Here is a 21,024-nt window from a genome sequence, read left to right as displayed (position 1 = left end):
ATCTTGACTCTTTGTAAACATTAATAACTGGATGTCAGTAGACTTATAACAGTTTCGTCCGAAGACTGAAAGAATGAAAGTTGCAAACAATCTTATGTTCCTAACAGATTTCTCTCCAAAGTGTTGGACGTTTTAAGTGGCTAAATAACTATTAAGGAATCTGGTACAAGTATTAGATAAAATGTCCTTTCCCTTATTAGTAGCCATTCATGATATATTCTGGATAATAATTATTACTTGCAATGCAAATATATTTACATTTTTTTCCAAAGAATTAAAAAAAATTTTTTTTTGCTGTTTTGTGAAACATGTAAACATAGAACTTGACATTTTTTTTCCATATTTTAAAAAGACTGGAAATGAGATGCTCTAGTGTTTTGAAAACTGCTTTAGGTAATACCACAATTTAATTTAGCCTAAAATGGTATAGTCATACATAGGTTTTTGGGTTTTTTTTTCCCTTTGTTTTGTTGTGGTAGGGTATTTAACATGAGGTCTACCCTCTTAACAGATTTTTAAGTGTAGAGTATAGTATTGTTGTATACAGTATAGGCACAATGTTGTACAGCAGATCTCTGAAACTTAACCTTGCATAGCTGAAATTGGTACATATTGATTAGCAACTCCCATTTCCCCCTCCTGTAGCTCCTGGCAGCCACCATTCTAGTCTTTGCTTCCATGAGTTTGACTATTTTAGATACCTCATATAAGCGAAATCATGCAGTATTTGTCCTGTGACTGGCTTGCTTAACTTAGCATAATGTCCTCAAGGTTCATTTATGTTGTCACACTTGAAGCATTTTATTTTCTTTTAAAATTGAACAGTATTCCATTGCGTGTATGTGCCACATTTTCTTTATCCATGCGTATCTTTTTTTCCTTATCCAATCACAAGGGTGTTTCTGTATCTTGGCTATTGTGAATATTGCTGCAGTGAACATGGGAGTGCTATTTCTTCAAGGTTCTGATTTCACTTGTTTTTGATAAATACCCAGAAGTGGGATTGCTGGATCATATGGTAGTTCTATTTTTTATTTTTTTGAGGAACTTCTCTGTAACTGTTTTCCATAGCAGCTGCACCATTTTGCACTCACCAACCAGTGTACAAAAGTTCCAGTTTCTCCACATCCTCACCAACATTTGCTGTCTTTTGTTTTTTTGATAGCTTTTATAACAGGTATGAGGTGATATCTCATTGTTGTTTTGATTTGTATTTCCCTGATGATTAGTGGCGTTGAGAATCTTTTCATATACCTATTGGCCGTTTGTATGTCATCTTTGGAGAAATGTTTATTCACATTTTTAGCCCATTCTGTAATTGGATCATTAGTTTCTTTGCTGTTGAGTTGTGGGAGTTCCTTAGATATTTTGGAGATTAACCCTTTATCAGATACATGATTTGCAAATACTTTCTCCCATTATGTATGTTCCCTTTCACTCTATTGATTGTTTCCTTTGCTATGCAGAAGCTTTTTTTCTTGATGCAGTCCCACTTGTCTGTTTTGGCTTTCATTGCCTGGTTGCAGATGTTTTTGATAAGCCTTTGGCTAGTCTTATCATGTCGTTTGGCATACATAAGTATTATACTTATATTTTTATATGTATTTATTTTCTTTATGTTTTCTGCTTTTTGTGTCATGCTTGAGAAATCCTTTCCCACATCATAAAGTTATAGAAGAATTTGATCATAAGTAAGATTTTACATCTTTTTATATATTTATATTTATTTATATTATCTATTTATATCTTTTCCCCTTTTTTCTTTTGAAGATACACTTTTTTCCATTAATTTGTAAGATTTCTTTACATAATAAGGATATAAATCCTTTGTCAAGTAGGTTTAAAGTACTTTTTTAAGTTTTCACTTATGTTCTTTCTCACAATATATGTGTGAGGTGTTTATGTAATCAAATCAGTCTTTTTATTTTTGTTGTTTACTTTTAGATTTGTGCGTGATTTTTTGAAGGCTAGCCTTTTTTTTTTCTTTAAGAACTTTTATTGAGATACAGTTGACATACAATACACTGCATATATTTAAAGTGTACAATTTGATATTCAAGACTAGCCTTTTTAAATAAAATTATGAGTTTAAAAAATAAAGTTATAGAAGATATTTTCTTCTTTAACATTTTAAAGCTGTACTTTTCACATGTATTTTGGATGCATAATGTGAGGTAGGAAAAACCTTCCCCATGATAATCATTTGTCCCAGTGCAATTCATTGAGAAGTCCATTCTTTCCCCACTGATTTATAATGCCAGTTTGGTTCTACACATCTCTATTCTATTCTGTTGCTTCTTTTATTCCTCTAGGACCACGCTATCTTACTGTGGCTTTAACAATAAGTCTTAATATCAGGTAGGGAAAGTTCTCCCTCTTGTTTTACTTATAAAATTGTTGCTGTTATTCTTGGCCCTTTGCTATTCCATATGAATTTTAGGATCAGACTTTTGAGTTTCCCCAAAATTCCTGTAGAGATTTTGATCGGCGCATTATAAAGGTTGAATTTGTTGAAATCATAGGTTAATTTGGAGAGAACTGGCATCATATGATACTCATTTTTCCCACCCATTTTCCCACCTGTTTATCTCTTCCATTAAAAAAAAAATGCAAAGAAGTCCATTTAGAGCACACATAAATATATTCTAGTATATCTTTTCTTAGTAAAAACTTATAGTTTCTGTTGCTGTACAAATGGATTTTTTCCTGTTTTATAATCTAAGTGGTTATTACTAGTGGGTAGGACTATTAAGGATTTTTATGTTAATCTTTTATTTAGCAACTTTGCTGATTTATTAGTTCTAATAGTTCTAAATAATTTACCTGTAGATTCTTTTGGATTTATTATGTAGAAGATTATTTGGTTTGTCAATGCAATTTTGTCTCTTACCGCTGCATTTCATACTTGATTTATTGTATTTACTAGGCTCTCATCCAGTATTAAAAGGAAGGAACCTTTTTTTAAATTCTTGATTTTTGTGGGAATGCATTTAAAATTTTATTATTAAGGATAGTGTTTACTACAGCTTTTTTTTTTTAAAAAAATTTATTTATTTATTTATTTGGCTGTGCTGGGTCTTCATTGCAGCAGATGGGCTCCCCAGTTGCAGTACATGGGCTTCCTAGTTGTGGCAGGTGGGCTCCTTAGTTGTGGCATGTAAATTGCCAGCTGCGGCATGCCTGTGGAATCTAGTTCCCTGACCAGGGATCGAACCCAGGGCCCCTGCACTGGGAGCTCAGAGTCCCATCCACTGTGCCACCAGGGAAGTCCCTATAAGAGTTTTTTAACATGGATATTCTTCATCTGTTCTCTGAATTTAAGATTTCTCCATTGAATGGTTCTTACTCAAATCAGAATCTTTTATGCAGTTTAAAAAATGTATACATTTGACTCCATTCCCAGATAGTCTGCTATCTAGAGTTTAGGCATTTGTATTTTCAAAAGCATTGTGGGTGATCAGAGGTTTTTTTTTGTTTTTGTTTCCATTATGGAGGTTGAATTTTATTGAATGGTTTTTCTGTATCAGATGAAATGATCATATGTTTTTTTAAATTGATAATATGGTTGTCAGTAATAGATTTTCTATTATTGAACTCACTCATACATTTCTAGAATAAATGAGTAGGCCACCAGCAGTAGCCCAGGAATGATACAGGATGGTCAGGCAGGACTAGAATGTTGATGATAACAGTGGTAATGGAAAACAGAGAATTGTAACAGGAGGTAGAAGGGGGAAAGCATTTAAAAAAGGCATTAACTTTGATATTAAAATGCTTTAAATCAGAAGCTTTGTGATTGCATACCCCCTCAGTGAAAAGAAATCAAGCATGTACTTCCAGTATGTGTGTGTTTATTTTAAAATTATGCATGTATTTTATAGTACTTTATGTATGGTATAACACATGCAAAATTTAAGTGAGATAAAGATGAAAAAGTTACTTTAGAAATGTTTGCTTTATTTAATGGTATAAAATATTTTCATTTTTAAAGTTTTATTACTGTTTTTTTAAAAAATAAATTTATTTATTTTATTTTTGGCTGCATTGGGTCTTTGCTGCTGCTCACAGGCTTCCTCTAGTTGCTGCTTGCGGGGCTACTCTTCGTTGCGGTGTGAGGGCTTCTCATTGTGCTGCCTCCTCTTGCTGTGGAGCACAGGCTCTAGGCACACGGACTTCAGTAGTTGCAGCACCCATATGGGCTCAGTCTTTGTGGCTTGCAGGCTCTAGAGTGCAGGCTCACTCACTAGTTGTGGCACATGGGCTTATTTGGTCTGCTGCATGTGGGATCTTCCCAGATCAGGGATTGAACCCATGTTCCCTGGATTGGCAGGCGGGTTCTTTACCACTGCACCACCAGGGAAGTCCCTATTACTGTTTTTACTGAAAATGATACTGTTGACTATGATTTATAAAATGTCTTAAAATCTTGGCTTAATACAGTGACAGTAATTTAAAGATTTGAATCTAAATTCACTTTACTTTGATACTTGGTCCTGATGATTCTCATGGCTGAAAAAGATACCAAACAACACACAAAACACCCATCCAAGTGGAAGAAGTATGTCATAGGTTGAAATTCCTATATTTTTCAGTCCCATTTGATAAATATCAAAGGGCTTTTGTTGAAATATTTATCTTCTCTGATGATGTTATAGTTGTTCTTGCGAACAAATTGGAAATTTTTATAATACTTATAAGGGCATGTACAAAACCCATTGATTATATTTGTTTGGAAGATTTTAAAGCAGTTTAGAAAAATCTGTTACCAAGTTTAAATGTATAGATATGAGATTTTTAAAAAGTAGGTGACATACTGTTTTTGGTAAAGTCATAACATCCCTTTAATAAATGCACTCTCCATAGTTTGAATTTATTTTGAAAAGCAGTTTTTAGTCTCCACATTGTTAAAATACCACCTTTACCTGCAGAGAGATTAATAACTGCTAAAAAGATGCAAAATAGTAGTTTAAAAGCCTCTCATTTGGATATGGAATCAGGGAAGCTTGTTTGCAGAGAACATGTGTGAAGACACAACAGTATTTTCACAGAAGGGAAATGACTGTCATTGGAGAACATCTGTTAGGTAGATGATACAGTATTGCTTGTCCTTTTGTAGAAAAGAAAAATGAACAGTCAGTTTTATAAGTTTCACAACTCTTTTTAACTCTGATATTGAGATGTAAGAGCAAAGCTCTGTGTCATCCAGTTTTTTTGGTCCACTGCCTGCCTCTTTTTTTTTTTTTTAATCTTCATTGGAGTATAATTGCTTTACACTATTGTGTCAGTTTCTGCTGTACAACAAAGTGAAAGAGCCACATGTATACATATATCCCCATATCCCCTCCCCCTTGAGCCTCCCTCCCAACCTTCCTATCCCACCCCTTTAAGTTTTCACAAAACATCAAGCTGGTCTCCCTGTGCTCTGTAGTAGCTTCCCACTAGCCATCTATTTTACATTTGGTAGTGTGTTTATGTCGATGCTACTCTCTCACTACATCCCAGCTTCCCCTCCCCGCGGTGTCCTCAAGTCCGTTCTCTACATCTGTATCTCTCTTCCTATCCTGCCACTAGGTTCATCCATACCATTTTTCAGGATTCTGTAAATATGTGTTAGCATATGGTATTTGTTTTTCTCTTTCTGGCTTACTTCACTGTATGACAGAGTCTAGGTCCATCCTCCTCACTACGAATAGCTCAGTTTCATCCCTTTTTATGGCTGAGTAATATTCCATTGTATACATGTGCCACATCTTCTTTATCCATTCATCTGTCGATGGACATTTAGGTTGCTTCCATGCCCTGGCTATTGTAAATAATGCTCCAGTGAACATTGTGGTGCATGTATCTCTTTGAATTATGGTTTTCTCAGGGTATATGCTGAGTAGTGGGATTGCTGGGTCATATGGTAGTTCTATTTTTAGTTTTTTAAGGTACCTCCATACTGTTTTCCATAGTGGCTAGATTTACATTCCCATGAACAGTGCAGGAGGGTTCCCTTTTCTCCACACCCTTTCCAGCATTTATTGTTTCTAGATGTTTTGATGATGGCCATTCTGACTGGTGTGAGGTGATACCTCATTGTGGTTTTGATTTACGTTTCTCTGATGATTAGTGATGCTGAGCATCTTTTAATGTGTCTCTTGGCCATCTGTATGTCTTCCTTGGAGAAATGTCTGTTTAGGTCTTCTGCCCATTTTTGGATTGGGTTGTTTGTTTTTTTGGTGTTTCTGCTATTGAAAGGCCTTGTTTTTATAAAATTGACTACATTAATGAAATTCTGTAATGCGTAAGTGACAGTCCCCATATGGAATGCCCACTGTTCTCTCAGGATTTCTCTAATACTGCATATGACACATGACTCGGGCAAGGGGTCCGAGTGAGGATGTTGAGTTATTCTGTATATTAAATGTTGGAAAGTCTGGTATCTTTTTGGAAAATATAAACATAATGAACATTCAAATATTTTCTTAACCTACCCCATTTTGGGTGCTACAACCTTAAACTATATCCGAGTTACAAGTCAAAAAACTCAAAATTTCTACCCCAGCATTCAAAAACTTACTAGTCCAGGTGGAGGTAGAGGAGTCTCTTAATTTGAAAGTCTAAAGGACCTGGGGAGATATTCATGCAGTGGATTTAAGATAATTCTGCAAAAACTGTATTCTCTATGCGTAAATCAATTTTTAAAGGATGTGATAAGGACCTCATGGCAGTCTTCTTATCAGAATTTACTTGAAAAGTAATTAATGCCATAATTATATCATAGTTCAGAACTATTTGAAGTTCAGGCTTTTCAAACAAATTCAGGCTGGTTGTCTTCATTAATAGTTAATGAATCTGTATTCTCCTTTATTACATGAGGTATTAACTCCCCCACCCCCCATGTTTCTTAAGTAATAGGAGTGAAACATCCACATCTGATAACACAGAAACTTATCAAGAGAACACAAGGTAAGCTTTTGAAATTTCTATTACTTTAGTAATAATACCTGTCACTTTGTTGTGCTTTTTTTGAAACAATCAAATATTTGCAACTTTTTTAAAGAACTTTTATTGAGATACAATTGACATACAATAAACTGCATGTATTTAAAGTGTACAGTTTGATATTTTTTTCCTTATTAGTAATGTATATGTGACAATCCCAATCTCCCAATTCATCCCACCCCAAACTCCTCCCCCCCCAGCCCACTTTAAATTTAAAAATTTTAAATTTGGTTAATCATCAGACATAATGCATACGTTAGTAGTTTAGAAATAAATGATGCAGTTGCTTTTACAGATCACATTAAATTAGAAGTGTTTAGCTCTCCTCTTTCACTGTGGTCAGGTTTCTTCCATGTATAATTTAGACAGTTGTCAATATTGAACTGTCCCTTGTTGAAATTGAGGTATTAAAACCCAGTGATGCATGGTCCCCAAAATATTTTGAAATGTTGATCATTCTGATGGTTGATGCTTTTGTTTTTCACTTTTCCTGTGAATTTTGTATGTTAGATTCCTAGAAACTAGGATAAATTAAAGATATCCCATATTGATGGAAGTCTTTTAAAAAATTTAATTTCCTAGATGCAGTGTTTCCATACTGGGACACCATAGGATATTTAGAATTTTCAAGGGACATACAGTGACATCTGTTGGTTACAAGATTGACTAAATTGTTTGAATCTAAATAAATGGGACAGCTAGGTTTGTTTTTGTTTTTGTTTTTGTTTAGGCCTGTTTTAGAGGCACCATGAAAAAATTTCCTAGACACTAAGGGTACTGTAAACTGCGATTGTTTGGAATATCTACCGTAGATTATTTATTGAAAAATTTTTTTTAAAAAATGAGAGAATCTTTGATTAGTTTATAATTATAACTTTTAAAGAAAGAAAGAGTAATTGGTCAAAAAATAGGAGCATGTCATTTTTATATTACGATTTCAAATTCAGTATGCTTCATTTAAAATTGTTTTATAGTGCTTCTGGGCATCCCACCTTTAAGTGTCCCTTGTGTCAAGAATCAAATTTTACCAGACAGCGTTTACTGGATCACTGTAACAGTAATCACCTATTTCAGATAGTTCCTGTGGTAAGTCTGTATGTTTAAGACAGTCTTCTGTTTAAGGTATGCTGTTCCATTTATTTGACTTCATGTGTACAAGGGAGAGTGGTTAATTTAGACTTCTTTTTTTTAAAATAAATTTATTTATTTATTTATTTATTTATTTATTTATTTTATTGGCTGTGTTGTGTCTTTTTTGCTGTGCTCGTGCTTTCTTTAGTTGTGGTGAGTGGGGACTATTCTTTGTTGCGGTGCACGGGCTCCTCATTGCCGTGGCTTCTCTTGTTGTGAAGCACGGGCTCTAGGCACGTGGGCTTCAGTAGTTGCAGCACATGGGCTCAATAGTTGTGGCTCACAGGCTCTAAAGCACAGGCTCAACAGGTGTGGTGCACGTGTTTAGTTGCTCCGCAGCATGTGGGATCTTCCTGGAGCAGGGATCGAACCCATGTCCCCTGTATTGGCAGGTGGATTCTTAACCACTGCGCCACCTAGGAAGCCCGAGAGTGGTTAATTTAAATTTGGATGGGACGTTATCAGTAAGGTATGTTTTGTCAACAAAGGGTTGATAACTGTAAAGCAAAATGAGATACTTAAAATCCCAGTAACTAACTTATAAAAAGAGATATGCTTATTGTGAGGGTAAAGTAAGAGAATAGCCTGGAAAAGAGCCAAGTAAGAAAAGGTGAACTGAGGACTCATTACCAAGGAGTAGCATTGTAAATGGTATCCTTGCAGAATGTAGTATGTGAGTGGGGAAAGCAAGGAAGGGAAAGAAAAATCCTTTTTTTTTTTTTTTAAGCATACATATCTTTTTGATGACATTTGAGGGTGTGTGTGAAAGTGCTGAGACCTTTTTGATGATTCAAGGAGATAGAGCAGAGTGCAGGATTCCAGCATTGTGTTAATGGTCCTACAACTCCACATTTGGAACATAAGTTTCAATTTCAACTGTGTATGAAACAGGAGAAACTGAACTGGAAGAGATACTTCCCATTTGGATATGTAAATATTTTCTTCAGAGGTTAGAAGGAAAATGTATCAATACATAAAATAAGGATTGTGGATATGTCTAAGCAATTTTAGTGCATGTACTAGAAAAGGTTGTTTGTAAGAGTATGCCTCAGTGTGCCCTTAAAGTCTCATGTAGCACTAAGGAAGATACCCCACCTACTTTGTTCTTTAGCAAAAGGTCTGTTACTGTTAAATAAACAGTGCCAGAGACATCTCCAGGGAAAAATCTCATATTTAAGAGATTTCATTTGTTTTATATTGCATTAGTGAATTTTTGTTTTTGCATTATATTCAATGTAGCACAAACTTTGGCTATAGTCCAGTTACTAAAGTTCTGTTTTGTTTCATTTCAGTCTGTAATCCATTCACTTTTTAAGATATACTTCATTTGAAACTTCAGGGATACAATTTAAAGCTTGTTTTACTTTCATCTTACTTATAAATAAAATTAAGCTAATAATAATAATTATATCACAATTATTGTGTGACTAATGAGGTTACATACTGGTTGATGATAATTACCATTACAATTGGTTAAGGCTGGATGCAGTGTTAGAACAATCAGATTTAAGTAATAGGGTATGTAAGATCTCTTTTTATTGTGTTGTGTTAGATTAGTGTAATTTATCTAAGGTAATTTGGTCTAGAAAATAATTGTCATGAAATTTGGCCCTTAGAAATGCTTTTCATGTAGATATTTTGGTAACGTTGTTTTAATACTTTTAATAATGTTTGGTTGTTTTCATTATTTTTTATTTGAAATATTCTGTTTCTTATAGACATGTCCTATTTGTGTGTCTCTTCCTTGGGGAGATCCTAGCCAGATTACTAGAAATTTCGTTAGTCATCTAAATCAAAGACATCAGTTTGATTATGGAGAATTTGTGGTAAGTTAATTTTTCACATTAAGAAAATGCCATTTAAATATTGAAGTTAAATTTACTTTTTCAAGCTAGACTTGAGTTTTGAGGCAAGACATTGTTCATACTGGATGGTTATAGAGCATGTTCTGTTGTTTTTATATAATATAGGTGAACTTTGGTTTGTGGAAATGGTAAAAGTTGAATTTACTCTCTACCTCCTGTGCTAGAGAAGTAATTAATAGAAGAGCAAACCCCTACATTAACAAAATCAGGATTTATATGAAAACTGTCTAGATTTAAGGAGAATTACACCTGCTAGAAAAATAAAATTAGTATGACGGATGGAGGATGTATTTCTTGTGTAGTGTAAGTAGCTTGTTAAACTAATAATAGATTTTTTATATATGCATGTGAGACACATTCTTTTTTAAAAATGAGGGAGCTTATTTATTAAGTAGAAAGCAAGGTTGAATGGTAGATTCTGGCCTTAGTTCACTGCTTTGACAAAGTGCATGAGGGAAGTTATACAATATGAAATGGACCCTCAGAGCAAAGCATGAGATTAATTTTTACATCCCAAATGTGTCTCGATAGTTACAAAAAATAATTAGATAACTTTTGTTTTATTAATTGTGAAATTGCATTTCATTCATCTTCAGTGAATTAAAACCTTATCTAATTCAAGATTCAGCTTGACAAAGAGTGGTTCATACTTGTTTTCCAGTTTAGGTAAGCATAGGCAATTCCGAGAATGGCACAAATAGAATTACATTTCCTCTGCGCCGCCCCCCCCCCCCCCCGTGCTGAAATTACATCATTCTTGATATATGTATATTTTTTTATTTTGTGTAATTTGCATTTTAAGTCATTATGTAAAAGTAGTATAAATATATGTAAAATTCAGGTGTATTGTCATAATTTTAGCATTCTTGTGGAGTAATTATAGGTTATTCTTAAATTCTAAATGTAAGAAAGGTTACTGTGTCTGGAGAACTGTGTGTTAGGAAAAACAAAAATATATTTTGTGAACCACTTTTGATCTAATTGTCAAATTGTTTCCACAGAAAAACATGTAATTTTAATTATTTGAGATTGTCAAGTGGAGGCCTGTTTTAAAGCAAATCCATGGACCATAATTGAAAAGAAGTAGAATTTTTTAAGCTAAGGAGTAGTACTATAATCAGATTGAATGAACTATAGTTTTTACGTTTATGTTATGATAAAGATGCTATTAATTCAAGTCTGTTAATGTAATACATGCTTATTTTCTTTAAAATGAATATACCTTCAGACGTTGGTCTTTCTTTCCTAGAGATACTGAAAATTTATCACTTAGGGTTGTGGGTTACCCTTAACTATACTACTTTCAATTAATAACTTCTCTTAAGGCACTATAACTCTCAGATTTCATCCTCTGCTGATCCTCTCTGTTGTTATCAATTATTCCTAAATAATTATAACTGGATTTTTTTAATTAAAGTTCATGTATTTAGTTCTTACATTTTAAAGAAGTATATGTTGTAACAAACTGTTTCAAGTATGTGTAATGTTTATCAAGATGTGTAATGTATTGAACTAAGTGTTGAGTAATTGAGTATGTTTTCCCTATTGACATGTTAATATTATTGTTTTTAGAATCTTCAGCTAGATGAGGAAACCCAATATCAAACTGCTGTTGAAGAATCTTTTCAAGTAAACATCTGAAGGCTGTAGACATCTCTGCATCTTCGTACCTGCAAGTGCCATCTTTAAGGAGAAAACTACACGAAGTCACCGTTTCAATAACTTGATGTGTATATTAATAAAAGTAACTCAGTCTATTGTTTTAGTTTTTTAATTGAAAAATAAAGGTGGGCCATCTAAAAACATCATTCTCTTGATAAGTTAAAAGATAAAAGTTAGGATATTATCGTTAAAAGTATTAAAAAGATTTATTTCATTAATGTAATGGTGAAAAGGGAATCCCTGTTGTACTTATCTTTTTTATATTACATATTCTTGAATTTTACCTTGCTTTTGAAATTTGGTGCAGTTCTCCCATTGACGTTATTGTACACAGGTAACACAGTACCAAATTCTGAAAGACATGATTGATGTAAACCTAACAAATCTGAGCCAGTTATCTGAGTTGCAGAATGGAGACTTGAAGTGCTAAATGAAACAATCCAAAGGAAACTTTTTTAAATACAGATTCTAGCTGAAGAATTCAACTATAAGAAAATTGTATTTATATAACGTTTAGTATTTTTGAAGACTAGTGAGATTTCTTTAATAATTTTAACTCTTTAAAAAGTGAAAGTTCATTGTATAGATATTTCCTTTTTGCTATTAGAAGGAGATATCAAGAGAAAAATTTATTTCTTTGGTGGGCAGTTGGTAATTTCAAATCCTGTTTATTTGGCTGACTAATTTGTAAGCCTAAAATACAGTAAGCTGAATTACAGCTCTTTGGCCTCAGCATTTTCAGTAGCAGAATTGCAGATTAGCTAAGATGAAACTTTTATTAGAAACTTTCGGTTGGTAATATTACATTCTATACATATATTTAAATGAGAGGTTTGACTTCATCTCAGTTTAGAAATTCATTCAAAGCTAGAAATGTATATATGTATATATACATACACTTTTGTATGTGTATATACACATGTATGCATGCAATTTGTCAGGTTATATACAGAATTTCTATTAAGATTTTTAAAATGGACAAGCAATATGGGATTGAAGTATTTATCTGATTTGATTAAACTTTTGTATGTCACTAAATTTCTAGAGTAATAGTCAAATGCGAAGTCATCTACTTGGCTACTGTTACACCGTAAAAATTGAGTTTACACACCTACACGATTACCTGTTTATATGGTGCTCATTTGTTATCTTAAAGATAATCTGGGACTATAGTAGTGAGATGGATTCTACCAGCCACTCTGTTTCACTACATTTTAGTCAAAACTGCGTTTGTTCTTAGTATTCATTAATGAGAATCATAAAATAACACTCACTAGAAGGCCCACATCACAGAATAAAAGATGAAGAGTGGATTAGCTGACATTCCATACTAATATACATTGTTTATGCTTTCTTTAAAATAAATAACTAAAAGAACATAAAAGAAAATCTCAGAAGTAGTTTGCTGCTAATATATACGTATATTGTATAAAAAGGTATATTTTGGTTTTGTTAAAACCCTTGTTGACTTTTCTACAGTGAACATTTTTTTAACTTGATTTAATAAAAATGTTAATTTTGGAAGTGGAGTTTTGTAAAAACCTTTTTCAGTCAAGCAGTAATTTATGGGTAGTAATAACAATCACCAAAAAAGCCATACATCTTAACATATGCCTTGGTTCTGTCATTTGAAAGAGTGATGTTTACTATGTGCTTGAACATTTCTCTGCGGTTACACGAGTGTAATTGTAAGAACAGCTGTTTAACGAACTCTTTTTAAAAAGACTTTCGACCGTAGGTTTTTCCATTTTAAAGCAATAACTTTAGTACTTTCTTTCAAAATTTAGTACTTCCAGTACGTCAAGTTAAACCGTTCTGAGATTTGAGAACTTCTTTAAAGGAAAATTGTAGAGATCATCTTGATGAAATTGTGTTTTGAAGTTTGTGGATTAAATATCATTTATAGTCTTGTGTGTCTTTCATATAAGTTTTTCCATAAGGAAAATATTGACTTTATTTGCTGTTATCTGGGAGCTCCTTGGTATGGAAATGTTTGTTTAAAACCTTCCATACTTTTGTCTTTGGGTTAGGAATAGGGATTGGCTTTACAGATACACAGTTTAAATTCATGAGATAGTCCTTGTTTTTAATATGCATATAGCCGAGTCAGGATAAGGGAGCAAACTGTATTGATACTCTACCTAAATTTCAGAATGCCACTTACAGTCCTCAGCAAATTACAGTTTATGTTGTTAAACAGAGTCTTATTTGGGATGTATTGCTTTATTCTTCAATTAAACGTGGTTTTCTCCTACTTGTGTGTCTAATTAAAATTTTGTCTGGAGGCAAGATGGTAACATTTAACTCTCATAACTCACCCTGGAAGACATGTAGGAGATAACCCATTATTTTGCACTTAAAAAAGTGGATAGGAGAAGGCTGATGCTATATGTTGGGTTTAACTTTACAGACCTATTTTATCTTTATTTCAAATGTTAATCAACTTATAAAGCTGTTTTATCAAGCGTTCACATGGCAGGATTTTCAAGCCCTGCTAACAACCAGGCAGAAAGCTAGTTAACTGGTTAAGACATTTTTAAATGGAAAAGTTACCCTTAAATAAGGTGTCAGGGTTCTAAGAATATATGGGCAAATACAATGTCATATACCTGTTGCATGCTTAGAAAGTATTAATTACAATCTTCAGTGAATCATAACTTTATAGGAACCCCTTAGGGCTGCTACTTAAAGAATAAACCCTCTCTGGAGGTGGTGATATTTGTAGAAAAGGTATGGCCCAGAATACATGTAAATGCATGTAGTATAAAACAATAGAAATATGAATAAAGTGCTCATTCCATGATACCACTTAGTATGCAATATAATTTTCTAATTAGGCAGTACAGTTCTGAAAAAAGTTGAGGAATGGAAGTGAATTCTATCAAGAGATTAAAAGAGGATACAGAGACCTCAAGAAAATGTATGTCACAGCCTGCATCACCCCAACAGCAGTTGTCCAGTCCTGAGGCTGAGATAAGAGTCGCTGCACTCTCACCCCTGAAATAAGGAAGATAAATGGGTGTATTTTATCATGTACTTGTTTGGCAAACTTGCTTTAAGCTATACCATGCAATTTCCAATGTAATAAGAATTCTTAATAGAATGGTGGAGGATGTACTATTGCAGAATATAAGGTGAGCAGGCAGGGGAGTAAATATGGAGGAGACATGAATTATAGCCATTGTGTGGGGGTTATGGAGCGGAAGAAAATACACAAGATGTGAGGGAGGAAATTGCATATCTGTCTAAATGGGCAAAATAGTGGTACATGATACTGAAATTGTGGACAATAGCCTAAGTAATCAGAGCGCACAGAACCAGAAAAAAAATTTGCTAGAATCCCTTAAGTCCCTTTGTTCCTACTTCAAGTGATAGCTTGCCACTACCGCCAACTTCTAATACCACAGATTGTTTTGCCTGTTTTTATACTTTTACAAATGGAAGCACTCAGTAAAAATTAGATCTGTCTACTTTTGCTCAATATTGTTTTGAAATTTCTAGGTCAGTTTTTAGTTTATAGCTATCTACAGTAACTTTTTTTTTTTTTTTTTGCCCAGAGCAGGAAAGCTAAAAAGTAGCTTATAAAGCTACTTTTAAATACTTGTGTGTGAAAGTTAAGTGTATTGCATATGGTTCTTTTTTCATGTATGTTGACACCTAGTGGTTCCATGTCTAGATAAAACCTGAAAACTGACTGGTCTTCCCCTCGTAATAACTGAGGAAAAACAGGTGAAGAGTGTAACCAAATGGTTTTCCACTGAAACCAGGTAAGAACCTGACCTTTCTCATAAACTATGTATAGGATGTTCTGTTTTCAGGGCATTTTGTAGGAACAAGATTTTCATAAGTATGTAAGGACTATTTTCTGGCAGTATTGTGTGATGCTACCCATAGAAACTTAAAGGGCTGCTGCAGTAGATACAGAAGAAAGGGGTAAATACATTTTTCCTGGAATACTAAAAGCATTTAAAACAACCAGGCCTAGTTTCTTGGCTAGATAGCCTACTTTTGATGATTCTGCAGATTGAGAATTATGTGGTTTTGGACAAATTATGTAGCCTCTCATCTATGGATTGTGAAGATTAAGAGTTAATACACACAATGCTTGGAACAGAGCTTGTTATCTTTACTATTACTGTGTATTCAGTACAAATCTACCAGTTATATTTACATCTGTCAAATCTCTTCAGTCTCTATAAAATCTGTTGGGAAAATCTGGGATAATTTTTTCCCCTTTTAGAGTATAGAACATAAAGGGTTAACTCTTTGCAAGCCTCAACTTTTGTAGGAAGATCTGAGACGTCTTTGTTTCTAAGAAGTACAGATACTCCAGATGATGGGAAGTTCTAAATAAAAAATATCTTTTAAAATAATCCTTATAAAGAATGATCAACTGTTTTAGAAGAAAACTTGCAATGTTTGTAATATTAGCAAATCACTTGAATAGCTTGTATATGATTACCTAGGTTATTCAGTAGTCAAAGACCTTTAAAGTTTTAAATTGTTTTTCTGATCTTTTTGAAAAGTTGATGAATAAAACTTTGTTTAGTATTACTTAATACCAAGTTTTTCTGTTTCCAGATAGACTATTAAACTCATTACATTAACATTAATAATATTTTTAGTGGAAAATAAATGTTTTAGTGAGAGTGGTGGCACTATTTGGCATCTTTACAGATCTCTAGTATCTGGCTTAATGGAAGACAGCTGGATTCTTGTAGCCGCATCTGCATTCAATCTTGTGATAGGTTTTCGGTTAAAGGATGTGAAGGCAGTCTAGTTTCACACAGTGTAGTTGGAATAGGAAATGTTAGTAGCGTTAAAGCAAAACACCACATCAAACTTTTTGTACACTGTAACAGTAAAAATCCCATTTGTCTACCTTCCACTTTGAATGGATCTTTTACCCATGCATGATTTTGTGACATTTAATAGTTGGAAGATGGTAGCATCAGTTATGTAGATGTTCCAAATGTTGACACATTTAAAAAATGTATCAAATAATCATGTTAATATGACCATTGATTGAAGATCACAGACTTTTCAAAATTCTAATTTTTGCTAAAGACCTCAGATTTTATCATTGCAACAAATGGTTGATTGTTTCCTTGAAGTAAGTCTGCATAAGCATGGTTTGCTCATCAATTGGTCTTTCAAGCAAAATGGCAGTGCCATAAAAAACAGCTGATTGAACTCAAAATTTAAAACAATTGCACAAGTACATTTCCTTGAGACAATCATTGCACCCTATAAGTGCTTTGTGCATGTTTCCCGTTTCATTACACAGAATAGCAAAAAGACTTGTACTTGAGGATTACATTTTAATACAAAGAGGTCACTGATCAAGGGTAAAGCTGTTTTCTCCCCTCTGCTCTGGAGTGCCTGACATAAATACTGTATGTTTGGTGCCACTGCTTTGATTCATGTTAAGGCACTAACACTGCAAATCGTACGGTAAGGTAAGTAAAAATGTCTTAGTATTTTTATGAAAATAGTTTTGACCTCACAGACCGTTGGAGGTGTTCATATTCAGAAACCATTTCCCCTTTCCCAGTGTTCATACACCACCCTTTTGGTAGAGAATATGTTTTGTTTTATAAGTTAAAATTGTTTTAGCACATTCTTTTCATTTTCTTAATGGTGTGAAGTACAAAAGTGAATTTTGATGAAGTTCATTTGGTCAGTTTTTTGTTTTTTTACTTTCATGGGACTGTGCTTTTGGTAAGAAATCTTTGCCTAATCCAAGGTGTCAGATTTTCTATAATTTAAGTTTTATTGTTTTTGCTCTTCCATTTAAGTCTATGACCTGTTTAAGGTTAATTTGTGTATGGCATGAGTTATATAGTGCTTGCATGTGGATATCCAGCATCTGGCTTGCCTTTCCCCCAAAAATTGCCTTGGTACCTTTGATTACAGTCTATTGACCATAGTAAAAGGATTTATTTTAGGACTCTGAATTCTGTTCTATTCATATTTTTCTGTCCTTATGCCAGTACTACACTGTCTTGATAATTGTAAATTTATGGTGAGTATTGGAATCCATAAGAAAGTCCTCCAACTTTGTTCTTTGTCACAACTGTTCTGGTTGTTATAGGTCTTTTGCATTTCCACGTAGATGTTAGGATCTACTTGTCAGCTTCTGGTCTTTTGCATTTCCATGTATATTTTGGGATCTACTTGTCAGCTTCTGCAAACATTATGGTACATTCTTTTTATTTATTGAGGTAAGATTGGTATATAATACCATATAAATTTCAGGTGTACAACACTGTAAACTGTCATTTATATATGCTACAAAAGTAATCACCACCATAAGCCTAATTACCATCCATCACCATACAGTTGATCCCCTTCACCCATTTTGCCCTACTCCCCCCAACCCCCTTGCCTTCTGGTAAGCACCAATCTATTCTCTGTATCTATGAGTTTGTTTTTGTTTTGTTTTGCTTGTTTTGTTTTTTAGACTCCACATATAAGTGAAATCACATGATATTTGTCTTTCATTTAACAAAATAGCCTCAAGATCTATCCGTGTCTTAGATGCCATGTCTTTTATGGCCAGTATTTGACTGCACATGTGCAACACATATTTATCCATTTACTTATTGATGGACACTTAGGTTGTTTCAATATCTTGACTATAGTAAATGCTGAACATTATTTACTGAAATAAACATAGAGGAGCATATATCTTTTCTAATTTGTTTTCGTATTCAGATAAATACACAGAAGTGGAATAGCTGGATCATGTGGCAGTGTTATTCTTAATTTTTTGAGGAACCGCCTTACTGTCTTCCATAGTGGCTGCACCAATTTAACATTCCCACCAACTGTGTACAAGGATTCCCTTTTCTCCACATCCTCTCCAACACTTGTTATTTCTTGTCTTTTGGATCATAGCCATTCTAGCAGTTTTGAGGTGATATCTCATTATGTCTTTTTATTTTCATGTCCCTGATAGTGATGTTGAGTATCTTTTAATGTGCCTCTTGACTGTCTGGATGTCTTTGAAAAAATATCTATTCAGATCCTCTACCGATTTTTTTGCTTTTGTTTTTCTCTTTTTTATATATAAGATCTTTCTTTTTTAAAGATGACATTGGTTTTATTTATTTATTTATTTATTTTTGGCTGTGTTGGGTCTTTGTTGCTGCACACAGGCTTTTTTCTCTAGTTATGGTGAGTGGGGGATACTCTTCGTTGTGGTGCAAGGGCTTCTCTTGTGGAGCACGGGCTTTAGGCACACAGGCTTCAGTAGTTGCAGCAAGTGGGCTCAGTAGTTGTGGCATATGGTCCCTAGAGCATGCAGGCTTCATTAATTGTGGCATGTAGGCTCAGTAGTTGTGGCTCACAGGCTCTAGAGCACAGGTTCAGTAGTTGTGGTGCATGGGCTTAGTTGCTTCATGGCATGTGGGATCTTCCCAGACCAGGATCAAACCCTTGTCCCTTGCATTGGCAGGTGGATTCTTAACCACTGTGCCACCAAGGAAGTCCTCTGCCTGTTTTGTTTGTTTGCTTTTTAAAATTTATTTATTTTATTTATTTATTGGCTGCATTGGGTCTTCATTGCTGCACACGGGCTTTCTCTAGTTGCTGCGAACGGGGGCTACTCTTCATTGTGGTGCACGGGCTCCTCATTGTAGTGGCTTCTCTTGCTGCAGAGTACCGGCTCTAGGCACACGGGCTTAATAGTTGTGGCTCATGGGCTCCAGAGTACAGGCTCAATAGTTGTGGCACATGGGCTTAGTTGCTCTGTGGCATGTGGGATCTTCCCAGGGCAGGGCTCGAACCCGTGTCCCCTACATTGGCAGGCAGATTCTTAACCACTGCGCCACCTAGGAAGTCCTGCCTGTTTTTGTTTGTTTGTTTGTTTGTCTCTGCCTGTTTTTTTAAATGTTTGTTTTGTTGTTGAGTTGTGTAAGTTCTTTGTATAGTTTGGATATTAATCTCTTATCAGATATATGCTTTGCTAATATCTTCTTCCATTCCATAGGTTACATTTTCATTTTGTTGATGGTTTCCTTTGCTGTACTGAAGCTTTTTAATTTCATGTAGTCTTATTTATTTTGCTTGTTTCCTTTTGCCTTTGGAGTCAGATCTAAAAACAAAACAAAACATTGCTAAGACTGATGCCAAGGAGGTTACTGCCTATGTTTCTTTGAAGAATTTTATGGTTTCAGGTCTTACATTCAAGTCTTTAATCCCTTTTGTGTTAATTTTTGTGTGTGGTGTAAGAGAGTGGTCTAGTTTCATACTTTTGCATGTGGCTGCCCAGTTTTTCAACACTATTTAATGAAGAGACTGTCATTTTCCCCATTGTATATTCTTGGCTCCTTTGTCATAAATCAGTTGTCCATATATATGTGGGTTTATTTCTGGACTCTCTATTCTGTTCCTTTGATCTGTATGTCTGTTTTTATACCAGTCACATACTGTTTTTTTTTTAATTTATTTATTTTATTGGCTGTGTTGGGTCTTTTTTGCTGTGCACGGGCTTTCTTTTTAGTTGCTTTTTAGTTGCAGTGAGTGGGGGCTGCTCTTCATTGTAGTGCGTGGGCTCCTCATTGCCATGGCTTCTCTTGTGGCGGAACACTGGCTCTAGGTGTGTGGGCTTCAGTAGTTGCAGCACATGGGCTCAATAGTTGTGGCTCATGGGCTCTAAAGTGCAGGCTCAGTAGTTGTGGTGCATGGGCTTAGTTGCTCCACAGCATGTGGGATCTTCCTGGAGCAGGGATCGAACCCGTGTCCCCTGCATTGGCAGGCAGATTCTCAACCACTGTGCCACCTAGGAAGCCCCACATACTGTTTTGATTACTATAGCATTGTAGTATAGTTTGAAGTCAGAGATCATGATACCTCCAGCTCTGTTCTACTTTCTCAAGATTGCATTAGCTCTTTGGGGTCTTTGTGGTTCCATACAAATTTTAGAATTTGTTTTAGTTCTGTTAAAAATGTCACTGGAATTTTGATAAGAATTGCATTGACTCTGTAGATTGCCTTAGGTAGTATGGACACTTTAACAATATTCTTCCAATCCATGAGCACATATCTTTCCATTTATTTCTTTTATTTTTTTTTAAATCATCAGTGATGGTTTTTTTTTTAATATATGTTATTTTATTTTATTTTACTTTATTTTGTCTGCATTGGGTCTTTGTTGCTGCGTGTGGGCTTTCTCTATTTGCAGCGAGTGGGGGCTACACTTCAGTTGCAGTGCACAGGCCTCTCAGTGTGGTGGCTTCTCTTGTTGTGGAGCACAGGCTCTAGGGCTCTGGCTGTGTGGGCTTTAGTAGTTGTGGCTTGTGAGCTCTAGAGTGCAGGCTCAGTAGTTGTGGCACACAAGCTTAGTTGCTCATTGCATGTAGGATCTTCCCAGACC

The 21,024-nt window shown here is 34.6% G+C and overlaps 1 protein-coding gene across 1 annotated transcript in view; it reads left to right on the top strand.

Annotated features, from left to right (window-relative positions):
- The window catches only part of RNF138 (ring finger protein 138), a 43,185-nt gene extending 29,294 nt beyond the window's left edge, over positions 1-13,891 (top strand). The window contains exons 4-7 of the mRNA XM_057700626.1: positions 6,895-6,951; positions 7,962-8,073; positions 9,837-9,944; positions 11,556-13,891. Coding sequence (XP_057556609.1) covers positions 6,895-6,951; positions 7,962-8,073; positions 9,837-9,944; positions 11,556-11,624 — 346 coding nt within the window. The 3' untranslated portion in view covers positions 11,625-13,891. The remainder of the gene's footprint in view (positions 1-6,894; positions 6,952-7,961; positions 8,074-9,836; positions 9,945-11,555) is intronic.
- The last annotated feature ends 7,133 nt before the right edge of the window (positions 13,892-21,024 follow it).

The sequence above is a fragment of the Hippopotamus amphibius genome, chromosome 11 (genome assembly GCF_030028045.1).
Source record: "Hippopotamus amphibius kiboko isolate mHipAmp2 chromosome 11, mHipAmp2.hap2, whole genome shotgun sequence".
NCBI lineage: Eukaryota > Metazoa > Chordata > Mammalia > Artiodactyla > Hippopotamidae > Hippopotamus > Hippopotamus amphibius.
Note: the sequence above shows the minus strand (reverse complement) of the source record. Positions and strands in the feature narration are given on the sequence as shown.